This window comes from Tigriopus californicus, chromosome 11, assembly GCF_007210705.1.
Source record: "Tigriopus californicus strain San Diego chromosome 11, Tcal_SD_v2.1, whole genome shotgun sequence".
In the NCBI taxonomy this organism is placed as follows: domain Eukaryota; kingdom Metazoa; phylum Arthropoda; class Copepoda; order Harpacticoida; family Harpacticidae; genus Tigriopus; species Tigriopus californicus.
This window is the reverse complement of record NC_081450.1, coordinates 4384170-4398532: the sequence shown is the minus strand read 5'-3', so window position 1 is coordinate 4398532 and position 14363 is coordinate 4384170. Positions and strand designations below refer to the sequence as shown.

Here is a 14363-nt window from a genome sequence, read left to right as displayed (position 1 = left end):
TGTTGGAATTAAAAAAGGCTTTTGAACCACTGTGGCAGTCGTCTCAATGGTGAGACGAGAGCGGTAAGCTGATCAACGAAGAATCCAGCTTCAGACTTAACCCGTTTAGTCACAAAATGAAGTAAAACACTGGGCCAGAATTTTAAGAAATCATTATTTGGCAGCTAAGTAGGTTAAGCACGTGTCGATAGCATGGATAAAGGTAATAGGGGCCACTTATAATTAACACCGATACGTCAGTTGGCTCTTTATTGTAAGATTGTGAGATGATGTTTTTGTAAACACTTGTAGCGCCATCTATCTAATTAAGGGTGCAGTGTTCTATAACAATTTCAATACCACGTTAGCTGGTACTTGAGACATGTCAACGTAACCTCATGATACCCAAATTTATGCCCAAAAGACTCAAAGGAAATCTCAAATTTGTGCACGCCATAGGTCCGAAGCGAGATGCGATTTTAATGTCTGCTACCACCCGCCACGATCCGAAAATCTGTGAATCCCGATTTCAAGGATGATTTTCGTCTCCTCCATTCTGTGGGTGAAGCAGACACCGAATCATTAAGCTCGGAAAAAGTGACGACAGAGCTGCACTCTGATCTCCGGGCATCGATCAAAACTCTTGACAGTTCGATCGGCTTTTGACCCCGGTCGGAATATCGTCTATTATTATTTTCCACCCGAACAGTGGCGAGATACAAAGAAAGAAAACAAAAATGAGTTATGGCCTAGCTCCGGCTGTTCCCAATATACAACCCCCATCCGCATGGAGATTTAATTTCATCCAGCTTTAATTGAAAGAAGATCATCCTAGAACATCAGCTATCTTTGTCTTTCAATGGGAGCAACGATCGTCGACGGAAACAATCCTGGTGAGGACCCATCTTGGAGTTAGTTGGAAGCAAACGATGTCTGATGTGATTGTTTTTGTGTGGCTTCCATCTGTTGAGGTAATTGACATTCCCAGGTTTGGCAAGGAAAAGAAAACATATTTTCAGGGAAACACTGTCGATCCTGTCATTTTTTTGACGGATCGGGACTCCTCCCTCGTCAGAGAGCTCATTGCTTTTCATGGTCCATCCCCCCCAACATGCTAGAGTCGAGGAATCGAGGAACAAGTCACCCACCCTCTTTGGCACAAGTGCCTCTCAAGTGAAGAGAAATGGCGCAAGAAGCGCTTCACTTGCGCCCCTTCTTCATTGACAAGCGGACCTCTGAAGAGACGGGATGAGTGGACGGAATAATTGAGTAACGACTTAGGAAGCAGGCCAGCAAAATCGGTGCCCAAGAGCAAAAATTGGATCGAGTCTCTTGGGAGATGAAATGCGCTAACTGGAGGAGAGAGGATCATTAGTCTTCAGAGATGGTTTTTGCAGCCCATTATTGTTCTCGGTCACAGTTCATTTTTTGTTCTTCAAAGAGCAGATTGGTGTGATGAGAAAGTGAGCCCTCTGCTACAAGTTTTCAAGGGGTGGCCTATGAATGGTTAGACAGTCAGTCAATAATAAACTTAGCGTTTTTCTATGATTAGTTCAAGAGGCATCTTTTTGACACGATGCACGACTCAAAATTTGTAATTGTTTCAAAGTCATTCACTATTGTCAAGCTGAAACCAATGATGCTTTGGAATATGTGGTAAATACGGATCCGTTCAATTGCCGGTTACCGATTACAAACCTCAAAATCCATCAACATTTTTAATGGATTCCTCTTGTATTTAAACAAGTGGACAATTCATCTCATGCTCAATGCGGAAACATCGCTTTCAGTCTCTAGGCAACCTTACTCCCTTCATGTCCTTGGTTCCAGAGGTCTACATTGAAAACGAGGGATCTCCATTTTTCGATCCGTAACAAGTTGCCGAACAATATCCATGCTCAATCCCGGCCATCCGTCCTTTGTCATCCATCTTTCGCCACTCGACCACGATCACAAAACTGTTTACTCATTACATGCATTTTTTGACAGGGCAAAAAATGCTGGACTCATCGCTTACGAGGGGGTGTCAGAATGTGGGAAATAGTACCAACCACCACCACGTCGTTGTGAAACGTCCAAGAAGGGCTTTATTTGTATGAGTAAAGGAGTGTTAATTTCTAATTTTGATTCATCGAGACGTTTCGTGGCCGTTGAGGGATTTGATCTAACGCCACGTTACGTTGAAATCGGAGAGACCGAGGGCGTCGCAAAGAGCTCTCAAGGATTGTTCAAGTGGTGATCAATGTCACTCAACTGTCCAATGAGGGAATGGAAACGAGTAGTAATCCATTCTCTTTAATGGTCAACAGCCCTGGTTGAGCTCATTCCTGGACCCCTGGCCAGATGTCAATCATTCCGGAATTATTCCAACTCGAGTTTCGAAGAATGCTTCAAAGTTGTATCCAGATCGAAAATCTCTCCAGAAGGGTTGATTTGGAGAGCCAGATACATTTCGAAATCCAATCCAAACGCTGCAATCCCGGGGACAAAAGGCGAACTTGATGGATCATGATCGATCCCAGCCGATTTTTGCCAAGATACTCTTCACTTAACAATGTTCAGATGTCAGCTTCGAAACATTTCAATCTACAGTGGAGTAGATTCATGGTCATTCATTATCATCGCTGAGAGGTTTTCGTTCCATTTTCTGAAATCTTTCTACCCATTTTAGCATCCGTATTTCGAATTTTCAACAAGAACCACATGGAATGGGATGGGACGGGTGTTGGAAGAATTCGTTCCGATGGCTTCCAAGTTTGATCGATGCTTGTCACCCTGTCACATCAACGTGAAGGATAGACGATGCTCTTGGTATTAAATGAGAATTATGAATTCATATCGAGTAACCACAAGGTGGTCCTAACTTCTACATGGTACAAAGTTCGACCACAAGTTGTGGCGAAGATACCCGATCAAACTGAGTCAAACTTTGACTGTGATAAAAATGGTTAAAACGGAATCGGATGTGGTTAAAATCGTAATGAGAAGACACTGATTATTTTTTTAAGTGTTTTCAGTCCATGTGTCCAATTTCCAAACAGAGTACTTTCATAATGTCGTAGTTTTGCGTGATAACAACCAACTTTCATATAAAGGTTTTGCATCAGTTTCAAAAATGTGCTCTTATCAAACCGAAAAAGAACCAGAGAGGAATTCAAATCAATGGAAAGAGCCTGCTGCTCCGAGTCATCAGTCCATAAGTCATTCTTTTTGCTGTTGATGGATAAGCTGGAACTAATTTGGAAATTATCAAGTGGTGAAAATCAAAATTAGATATCCCAAATGTGCTTTGAGTGTCCCAGTAACACTCCCCATTATCTGACAAACGTGCCCTTGAAACGGATTTTTAATGATTGCCAGCATAGTCTATTCAGGCTAGACTTTTGGCTTTCAAATTGTCTAGGAGTCTCGAGAGTGTCGCGATACAAATGATGAGTCGGATTCATCTTTGGGGTTTCAAAATTCATCTCGTGTCATTTGTGTTTGAGGATTGACGGCTGTCAGGTTCGTCAACCACGATTGTGAACTGCTCTGCTGTGTCGACGATGGAGGGATATCGAATCTGTACTATGGGGGAGAGGCACTTGAAAGCACCACTAGGGTTGATCATTCTAGCTCTTCAGATGGTGAGTGCATCCTGGTTTTCCGGGGACTTCGTCAATACAAGGACTGGTTACTCGAAATCAAGTTTCGAAAGCTAAACACTTACATGGATGTTTGTAGATAGCATAATCCTGATAAGGATCAATAAACTAGGGTGAAAACCATCGAGCATTTTTTCCGCCTTGTTTTGAGAAAGCAAAAGTAACATTAGAAATGTTAACCTAGAAAAAAGGCTGAACCATATCCTTGGATTCCTTTTTCTTATCACAGTCAACTGAAATATGCATTTTGTGCCTGATAATCCCTTTTGATGATCCACGATGCATTACAAAATGAACTCCCAATAAAAACTTACTCCATTTTCTGCACGGTTTACCCTACTACTCGGATGTTTGAAATGAAAGAAAGCTTTGTTTTGTTAACTAAACTCAGCCCTATTGAATTGATCTCGTGATATCAAGAGGCCAAAAATGATTCCAGGATGAAGTCGACGATTGTTGGGTGAGAGAGAGAGAGAGGCAGAGTCAGGGGGGAAGGGAGAGGGACGAGGAGACGAGAAACAGAAGAGGAACGAAGGCAGAGACTTCAGTAGAGTGGTAGAGGGAAAGAAAGAAAGAGCCACCAACTTGACTACGGCCACTACTGTACTACTACTACGAGTACTTCTACGGAACTTAATCCTCAGTTGGACTTGGGGACAGGCGAGAGTGACACCTCCCTATGAAATGTACACAGCGTTTGAGTGAGACGAGGAGAAATGCCAACCAGAGTGTCGTGAATCTTCCATTGATAACAACGAGATAGTGCGAATCATTTCCGCCATTCAAATGTGTTTATTGCCACATCTTTTGGAGTGAGAATTGGAAGAAGTTTTACAAGGTAAGGCGAAACCTATATAGTTGAACAAAATATGCCGATTTGATCGTGAAGACTAAGTTTGTTGTCAGTTTTTTCTTTGATGCAAACTAATATCTTTCATTTTGCGGAGCAAATGAGGATATTTATATGCAAATTAAGCAATATTAGGAATTGGTAGATGTTCGGTTCAACGACAATCCAGCTTAACTTGCTCACTAGGATTAATCTGTTAAAAAAGCATTTCATGAGTTGTATTGTTGTATTTGCAAGGCAAGCTTGTCCTCTCTCTTTTTATCAATTCATTGAATGTCAAAGCAAATACTATTTATTATCTTACGTATTAGCAAGGTATTGTAAGAGTGGTTAGTGCACCATAATTGATACTGCTCATGGAAATTACAATTAGTTTTCTTACAATGCGTTTGAATTGTATTCCTCAAAAAAGGAATGTAAGGCCAAGGTTCTGGCACGCTTTAAGAAAATAGAAAAACAGATCCATGTCAATTCAAGCATAAAAAATAGATCACAAGGATGCTCTTCATACAATGAACTTGGAGGAACTTGAAGACAATTAGAATTGTGACCAAGTCTACAGCCAATTTAGTGCTAGTGGTAAATGATTGGCCAGAAAAATTTAGTTCTATTGCCATGTTATATGATAAGTTTTAAGGCTTCCGAATCTAACGATTAGTCCAAAGAGTGAGCGATTTCAATGAAACATTGGGTATCATATTGCTTCACCTATTGACGAGACTCATGGTAAACGCCAAAGAATGCGCATAGTTTTTTAATCATAAATCAAAGTGCAATTCTTACACATAGCTGATGATTTAGAGTACTAGCCAAGTGGTCCTCCCGATGAAGTAATGTAAAAGTGGTTTGTCGCTCAATCCACCAAATTATTTCATTTTAAGTGTGTTCAGGTTAAGACTTACGTACTCTAACTGTTTGGTTATTTGCTCAGCAAAGTGCAACGTTTAGTGTTTGAAGCCACTTTATACCTTTAAAGGTACCAAAGAAAAATTTAGAATTAATAACATAGTCGACAAAACATATTGCACTTTTTGAAAATTCCCGGTCAAAAGACTATATGGTGCCTTCCAAGACAATCTTAAAAACCATAAATGATAAATAAGAAATAGAGTAGATATTCTAAATGTTCACTGAGGACCACTTTCGAATGAAATGAACCTAATTTAATATATTGAACAGGTGCTGAGAAGCTGCCACTATATATAAAGCCTTTTTCATCCAGTATAGTCTATATAATATGCCTGAGTTCAAATTATATGATACTTTTATCGCTTTTATTTTTAGTTTCTCAAGAACATCCTACCCAAAAATGATTTTGTTAATGAGTTTGATATGGTGCAAAACATGTATAAAACACATACGTTTAATGTGCTTCCTTCTGGTGTCCGTAGGGAATACGTAAGCCTTTTTGATCCGGTTGCATCTTTCAAGTCAGACTTGGACACATTTTTAGATAGCATTCCAGATCAACCCTACATTCAAGGACTAGCTCGGGTTGCCAACTAAAATTCGTTGGTAGATGAAAAGGTGATAAATAGACGAATTGCAATCTTTCACTTTAATGTAATCAGAATTACATTCCCTCAAGCGGCTAGAAAACCCCGTGAAAAACAAACCAAAAGAAAATCCAGAAATATCAAAATGCAGAGCGTGGCCTACTGTATCAGAAAATGGGTTCTCTAAAGGGCGTGGGTTCAAATCCTGCCTTTGTGACGAAACATTGCAAGGATATAAAGTAGCCCAGACTATTTTTGAGATAGCGTGGATTTAAAACCCTAACTTGGAACATAGCAGAAAAAAACAATAATTATCTTTAGAATGTCAGTCTTAAAGTAATCTTCGGAGAAGTATTTTCATTCATTACCTTATTTAAAGAAGCACATCATGGGTAAATTCACTTTTTTTGAGGCAATAAAAACACTATCCGCCAGCTTCTTGGGGAAGACCAGCCTCATTCATTGGTAGTATTGGCCAATGTTAACAATTCAGAACGAAGAGGCTAGATCTCGGTTTTGGGGGGAAGTTTTTCGGTTAGCTCTACTATCATCGCCCAGATCAATCGATACATCTTAATCATGACAACGAAATTCCAACATCTCAAGTCAACCCACCGATTGTGAGGCAGTGAAACAAGGCGAGATTGAAAATCGACACCCAAAGATGGATTTTTGGCCTGATTTTGTTCAGCTCCTCCGTAAAAGGACATCTTTGAGCAGGAGTAGCAAAATTTGTCGCCAGACTCTTTTGCATATCGGTATATCTCTTGTTTGAACAGAATTACACATGCACCTGGTCCGGGTTGTTTAACGTAAAGTTAACTGGAAATTGAGACATATTTTTGATTTATTTGGTCAATGAATTTTACAGGGATTTGTATGTCTATGATAGGAAACATTTAATTGCATCCGATTCTTCCAATCGTTTTGATCAAGTTTTTACTATCCCTAATCCAGTAAAAATGGAAACGAAAAATTGGGTATCACCTCGAATTGTTCTGTCAGATACATAAATACAAAAAAAGTTGGTCAGTGTACAACAAACACTTTTTGAAACTTTAAATACCAAAAGATTGATGGTACATTTAACTGGCATTACTGCAACCTCGCTGAATCGATGGTAAACACATTTTCAAATATTTATGTAACAAAACCAAAATAAATGTACGTATAACGACTCACTTGGAACACTTCATCACTTGAAAAAATCCAGTTTCGAAGGAAGAATAATCCTAAGGAATTCAGTCATCATGTCTAAATTGGCAAAAACTATTGTTATGAGCAGCAGACCATACAATACTTGTAAAAAGTCATTTCCATGCTTGGAACGCAATTGTACGTGGACCTATAATGAAACAGGGCCACTCGATCAACTTCCTTATGAAATCACTCAATGGCATGTCTAATCATTTTGATTATGACAAATATTTACCAAATATTCCATTGTAAAATGGATGCATTTGAAACTTGACAAATAATCTTCACTATGCAGTGTACTGGTACATCCAGATGAAATGCTTCAATTCCATTGGCACGGTAAAATTTATTGCCACTACCCATAGAATAACAATCGGGTCGATAAAATAGGCCCTTCTCTATGCATACCAATGGGCCCGCATCAAATCAGCGTGTGGGTCTGGAAAATCGAAGTTATGTGACTGTCAGTAGACATTGCTTACTGGGCAAGCAACAATACTTTAGGAGTACAGTACATAAAGTGCATGGGGAGCATGAATCAATTCAATCAAGTGACTTTTGAGAAGTCATTGCGGGTTTTACGGGGCTGTAAAATTTTGAACATGAATTGCGGCCAAACCAGTGAGTAGGTGAACAACGAGTAGAAACCTTAAGCACTGAGGTAAATCCTAATGTCTGCATTGCTTCATGCTTCTGAAGGATTCCATCTTTTATGACTTTGTTCAAGACAACCATAAAACCATGACGAAGTACTACCACTTGCTCTTATTACCTTTTAGAAGGTGCTAATAAAAATATGGAGTGGGCCTTGTGATAGTTTCATCCAACATTAACATTCACATAGTCCATGTCTTGTAAGTTATTATAATATACCAACACAAAAATTACTGGAGATTGGAATTAGGAACAAAAGACTTTCCCTCAACTTTCTACAATGAGTAAACACTATGCCTTATCATTTAAATCATCATTTGAGTCGTATCCACAAAACCCTCTGCCAATACCTCTGGGGCTTGAACAAATGTGCAGTATTCTTTTCGGTACTGAAGGTCACCTTTGTTTTGATCGAATCCAAAGTGCCCTCTGGCGGAAAGATGTGCGAGAATGTGACTTGAGATTTGGGAGTAACTTTTTCGGACAGTGGATGGAATGATAGGTGTGAGATTTGACATGTTCATTAAATTCTACCGAATTTATTGCAATAGGAACATGTCCCATTGAAACCTGGTTGTAAATCCTTCTCTGATTAGTCTTTCTCGGAGAAAACAACCATCCGTTGGTTCATTTGGTCATTGGCAATGTCGGTGGTTGTTCACGACATTGATGCTGCAATTATAATCCAATTGATTCTTGACGTTGGTCAGGTGGGAGCAACAATTTGTTGAGAGCTCTAGAAGGGAACCGAAAAGAGCCTCAAAATTGATTGCTTTTACCCAACGCCAAGATTGGTCGTTCATTAGATGGATGAATTGTGGAGGGAGAAAAACTCACGTTTGATATCTCTGCTTGATTTCAGGCAAAGCCACTTGAAGTCCAAGGAATTCGAGGGCCCTTCACCACATCCTGATACTTATAGATCTCAAACGAAACGAGTGGCATCACAATCCACGAGCAATTTGACGATTTGACGCTGTGTGAACGATGATCTCTTGATCCAAGATTGACAGTTGGATCCAAGGACCATTTTTAACTGACTACTTGCTTGCCGTATGAGTGTGTTTCGAGGGTGGTTGGACTTAAACAGTTTATGGCCCATTGTTCGGAAATTCGGCCAGATAACGGGCGAGAGTGCAAAAATCTGTAAGTCGAAGCGATTGTCAATTATGCAGATGTGAGGATGTCCCTCCCAAGCACTTACTGGAGGTCATAAACCATGTGTTGATTGAGGAATCCCTCCTTCTTACTCTCTTACTGGATTTCTGTCCGATGCTTACGCTTTGAGCGGCATTGTGGGGGGATCAAACATCAAACCCAATGGACTCGGACACAATGTGTTTATGACAAGGTGTGCTTGAATTGTTGTTGTTTAGTCATTCTTTCCTCCTCCCCAAGGATCGAGGGGGTCTTGGCCGTGCTCTTTGGCCACAGTCACAGCTTGACATTGACAATTTGACTTCAAATACTGCTTGATGTTCTCGAGGCAAACGAGGATCAATTAAACGATTCCCTCGTTTATGGTAGGCTTCCAGCCCCCCTGGTTCAATCTTAGTACAGTAGTCGGAAGATTCTGTCCGGGATTGAAGGGAGGCAAATCACGTGTGTTCTTTGAATGCACTCTGACTTGCATCGAGAGGAAGGAGATCTTCTTGATTCGATGGGTCCGGAGTGACTAGACAGAAACACGCTCACATATGTGGATGAAGATTTTTATCACTTGATCCTTCAGCGACGAACTGTCACAGAGAGCCAAGATGACATTCGTCACAGTCGAGTCTTTTGTGATGATCGGCATTTGGACGACGTTTATGGTGGCTTGAATATCTTGGCCCCAAAAGGCGCAGCAGACCCAGTTTTCCTGTGCCTCTTGATGGTGGGAAGAGCCATTTGGCAAACTTTTTCTATGTTTACAAGATGCTGTAAAACGACGGACCTGAGTGGCCTACTCCACGGGCAACAATCCATTTATAGCCGGGTAATTTCGCCAGATTCCTCACACAAGTCGGGTCAAGAGTAAAAATAAAACACGTCAGCTTCTTTGGCATGGAAAAAGCCTCTCAAAAAAGTTGCCAAGAAAAAACGGTTCTACATTAAGTTTGCCGCCTCAACTTGGCCTAGCCCCGCACAGACAGTCTGCGAACGCCAAAATGGAGTCGAGGAAGGAGGTGGTCTTACCCATTTTCAGTCGTCCAATGGAAGTTCTCGGAGACACATTGAAACTTGGTGTTACCCAAGCCAGTGCCGCCTTGTGTTGGCCGTCCCAGCCAGAATCCTCCGTTGCTGCAACAGCCGTTCCTTGTTCATATTCCTCGGCGCCCTTGACTGCTGCTCCTTCCACTGCTACCTGCTCCCTTCTCAAAGTCAAAGTGCTCGAGACTCATCGATCTGTTTCTGGTGGAGAAAGCAGCGATGCCTTTGGCTTTGATCCGAAGGTTGGTCAAGATGGAGGAGATCTTTGAGGTATCAGTCGTCGATGAAGAGGGCAATTTCTACACCCCCGAGCCACAATCCACCCACAATTCGGAGCTGCCAGCATTGCAACTCGACGAGGGCGGAAAACGCGCCTCTGACGGACCGAAAGCGGAGCTCGTAGTAAATGCGCCAGATGAGCCTTTGTATCCTGAAATATCCCCACCGGAACCTTCACAAGCCTCTTCGAGTTCCTCTGGAGATCTAGAGGATGACAATATGCATCTGACAGACCTTCAAAAGGCCATCTTGTCCAAGGTCTCCCTGGTGCAAAGATCAAAAACACAAAACAATGGCGAACCAGCCCATGATGCTCAAGCCAGTTGATCCTCCACAACAACCTCAACCCCTAGCAAGCCCAAGTCGGTCTTGTTGTCCTTTGATGAGCGAATTGCATCTAGTGACCAAAGTGATGAGGAAATCGATGATCCTGAACCTCTGCAAGGAGCTTGGTTGCATCCCAAACAGAGGGCGCTGTTCGAGGCCACTCAAAGTGACTCGTCGCCAGCCTTTGTTGACGTTAACAACGATGTGACGAACGGGCCCAACTCCATTGAGGTACCCTCTTTCAACGAGATCGAGATCTTAGAGGCCACGCAGCGCTCCCCAATCATTCATAACGATCTGCAGGAAGACGTGTTCGATTCGCCCTGTAATGAAGACGGTAGCGGCCAATCAGACTCCAATCCATCAACCGAGACAACGAAGCGCATTTCGACTCTCTCCGGGGTCAAAAGCCTTCCAATGAAACCCATCAGTAGTGCCACAGAAGCCATGAATGAAGTGACGTCCACGAAAAATCTCCAGGGTTTTCCGAAATGGCAGATTTTGGAGGAAGGGTCCACCGCCAAATTGCCCCGAAAACGATTCTTCGAGCCCCCTCCGAATGAGGAACTCCAAAAACCGATAGGTGGTACCCTCGACCCAAGATGCAAACGACAACGGAGAGCTACATTGCTCACGGATGACGGTCCTATCGACGTAAGTCCACCAACCATCTAACCATAAACAAAGCAACCCAACCTTCTTGATTCGATCGAGAGCATAAGCATCGGCTCAAATCCTTGCGATTGCTCAATCCATGGGCATCACCGTGATAAACGTGCCTCTGCCACCATAAACTTTGGTCGTATGTGGACCTTACTTTTGAAAACAGACAGTTTTCCCTAGGGATGAGGGCATGTTGCACGTTCAAAGATTGGAGATTCATTAATGATTGCCAATGATTTGGGTGCCATGTGGCCTCCCATTCATCTTGTTTCTGAATGGGATTGGAACGACATTTGAACACAAGAGACCAATCGGAGTGGGTCAATCGGTGTCCCACTCCTCTCCATTCTTGTTTTAGTGCCAACGGTTCTGCACAACTCCCCTTTAAGTTGTCTCAGTTTACTTTGTCATGCTTTCCATCTAAAAATAATTTTGGCAAAACAGGGCCTGTTTAGGACAGTTCCACGGTAAATCAAGGCGCCATAAACCAGCCCTCATGGCAAGGACTCGAAACCTGATTTTGTGGAAGCTGTCTTTGAAAGTGTTTTAATCTTCTCATTCCTATTTCTTGCTTCAATTACCCATGACCATTGAACATGAGGACACACGATGTTGTAAAAAGGATAGGCAAATGAGTAGCTGCCGTAAAAACTCGTACAAAAGGAGGGTTAGATCCATAAAATTTGAATTTCGGGAACTTCGATGACCATTTTCCGGCACTGTTCAAATTGATCTTTACTCCTCCTTTGGTAAAAACAATCATCAATTTTGCTGAAAGATCTTTGAGAGGGACGCTTCTATTTATTCCAGCAAACAAAGAAGTCGCTTGAAAATGAAACGATGCCGGTCTTCATTATTGGAAGAAGTAGATAGCATTCCTAACGTTTTCGAACAGTGCTCAAGGCCATAAACCTTGGTTAGCGGTGACAGTTTTAAGAAGTCAGGGTTGGTAATTGTTTTATTTAAGTTCAGGTAGAAAGTCCATTTCACGCCTCTTAAGTCACCCTTTAAACCTTGAGCTCTTCATTTCTAGGTGAGCATCGTTCCGTCCAAGGCCGTAAGATGTCCCGGTAAGACGGACAAGTACCGATGCCCAGTGACCAATTGCCGACTTAAAGGCCGCCAAGGCTCACGGGTCTTCATTTCACGCCATTTCTGCGAGGAGCACAAAGACTTTCGCAGTTGGCGGGATGTTTTCATTAAGAAGGATGCTCCTCCCTTCATTCTGAAAGATGCAGACCCCCCCAAATCAGGTTCTCCCATAAAGTCTTTAGACAGCCCAAGTGCTTCCGCTCAAAGGTGCACACCCTCACCCAAGGCCAGTCATATGAGTTCCTCTTCCATGGGCAGACAGGAAGAGGACGAGCCTTTGCACGCTTTGGAGAAACATGTGAAGTTTTCTGTCCATTCTCAAGAAGAAGAAATTTCTCCACCAATTATGACTGCTCAATCAAGTTCCATCACCTCTGGAACCGAAACCTCTTGGGCGCAAACTGCACCCATTTGTGCCTCTTCAGAGGTCCAATCCGGACAGATCTGCACCTCATCTGAGACCCAGAACATGGTGTATCAAACCAGTCCACAAATGATCCCTCAAGTATTGCCGCAAGTGTCTCAAGCGCCTCAAAACAGTGTTCCAATCCGATCTGAGCCCATGGTTACCGTTCAAGTGCCGGCTTCTAGTTTTTTCTCTAGCCAAAATCTAGCTCAACCCATGATTCCGCAATCATTCCCTATGGTGAATCCATATCAGCAAATGTCACAAGTGCCTCAAGCTCAAAATGTGCCAATGGCTCTTGTTCCTCTAAGTATGCTCAGTGGCCTCCAGGCTCAAAATCAGCAATGTGTGCCACAAGTCATATACCCACAGCAAAGTGATCAAGGTCAAGGGGTACAATTCTTGTCGCCCCCTGGACCAGTGAATATGGCACCAATACCAAACAATTCGTGTACCACCACAAAGACAGAAAATTCCGAAATCATGGTTCAAGGCCAAAAATACAAGATTATTCAGGTGGCTGTGCCATCGAAAATCACACCGCCTTCAGCAGTGAAAGGTGGTCCCATCAATGAAAGTCATAAACCCGTTCACCTGCTACCAATTTCTCAGGCATCGCCATTGTGGCATCAAGTAGTGAGCTCATTGAATAGTCCTACACCAACCTCAATAATTGGTCAAAGTCAAGCGTCCAACACTAAAGTGGTTTCCAGTGGGACAGATCCTTGTCAACCAATCAAGCCCATTTCCAACATCCCAACTAGCCAAAGCAGCAACCCTAGCTTAGGCGTTGGTCCAGGGTCTCAGGCCTTTGGTTTAGCCCCTCAGTATCATCCGCAATTGCAACAAGTTTTGCACCAATCGCAACAACAGCAACATCATCCAATGACCTTCCAATACGTACAACCAACACAACAGGTTCCACAAATCCAAGCAGGTCTCCCTCATCATATGTCGATGAATCTAGTCTCCATGTCCCAACTGATGCCACAACATCAACAACAACCACAGCAACAACCACAGCCTCAGGCGTACCCACACAACCAACCACAACAAACTTTTATGATTCCTATGTATGCTCAGCCACAACAGCAACCGCAACAATGAAAATACGTAATTATATGAAATTTTATTTTTGAAATTCCCGATCTCTTCACATATTAAGAGCTCTTTTCTATGAATCAATCCCATACGTAAACATGAACATTACTGGTAATGCAACTAAATACCACAATATCGTTCAGCTTAAATGAATACATCGTCACCTATTGAAAGCCTTCCTCAATCAATCAATAAGTACCTGAAAAAAACTAAGTTCTCTAATATTTCATACCATCACATCAATGTGGGAAAAAGGCGTCGGTGGAGATTTTGAATGAAATTTCCCCAGAAAATGGAAGTCTCTTGAGGTTGTTGTTATGTGACTAATTGATCTTTGAGGGTGTCAGTACTGACCAAGTGGAAGATAAACATCCCCCAAGTTCGAGGCAAACAATGTGAGCCATGAGCACACTTCTCTGCCGAAGGGAATTGTTTGTCACCTTGATGAGCTCGTCTAATCTTTTGGGCAAAAGGTGTGGTCT

The 14363-nt window shown here is 42.2% G+C and overlaps 1 protein-coding gene across 1 annotated transcript; it reads left to right on the top strand.

Annotated features, from left to right (window-relative positions):
* Positions 1 to 10625: 10625 nt before the first annotated feature.
* LOC131890941 (RNA-binding protein 33-like) lies at positions 10626 to 14063 on the top strand. The gene is made up of 2 exons (XM_059240398.1): positions 10626 to 11273; positions 12316 to 14063. Exons 1-2 carry the CDS (start codon positions 11037 to 11039, stop codon positions 13885 to 13887), a joined length of 1809 nt encoding a protein of 602 aa, XP_059096381.1. The 5' UTR covers positions 10626 to 11036; the 3' UTR covers positions 13888 to 14063.
* The last annotated feature ends 300 nt before the right edge of the window (positions 14064 to 14363 follow it).

What these genes read in the sequence shown, in the direction of transcription:
- LOC131890941 (XM_059240398.1), top strand. Translation starts at nt 11,037, where the DNA reads ATGAAACCCATCAGTAGTGCCACAGAAGCCATGAATGAAGTGACGTCC. An exon ending in CGGATGACGGTCCTATCGAC is followed by an intron (nt 11,274 to 12,315) that starts GTAAGTCCACCA and finishes CTTCATTTCTAG; the next exon opens with GTGAGCATCGTTCCGTCCAA.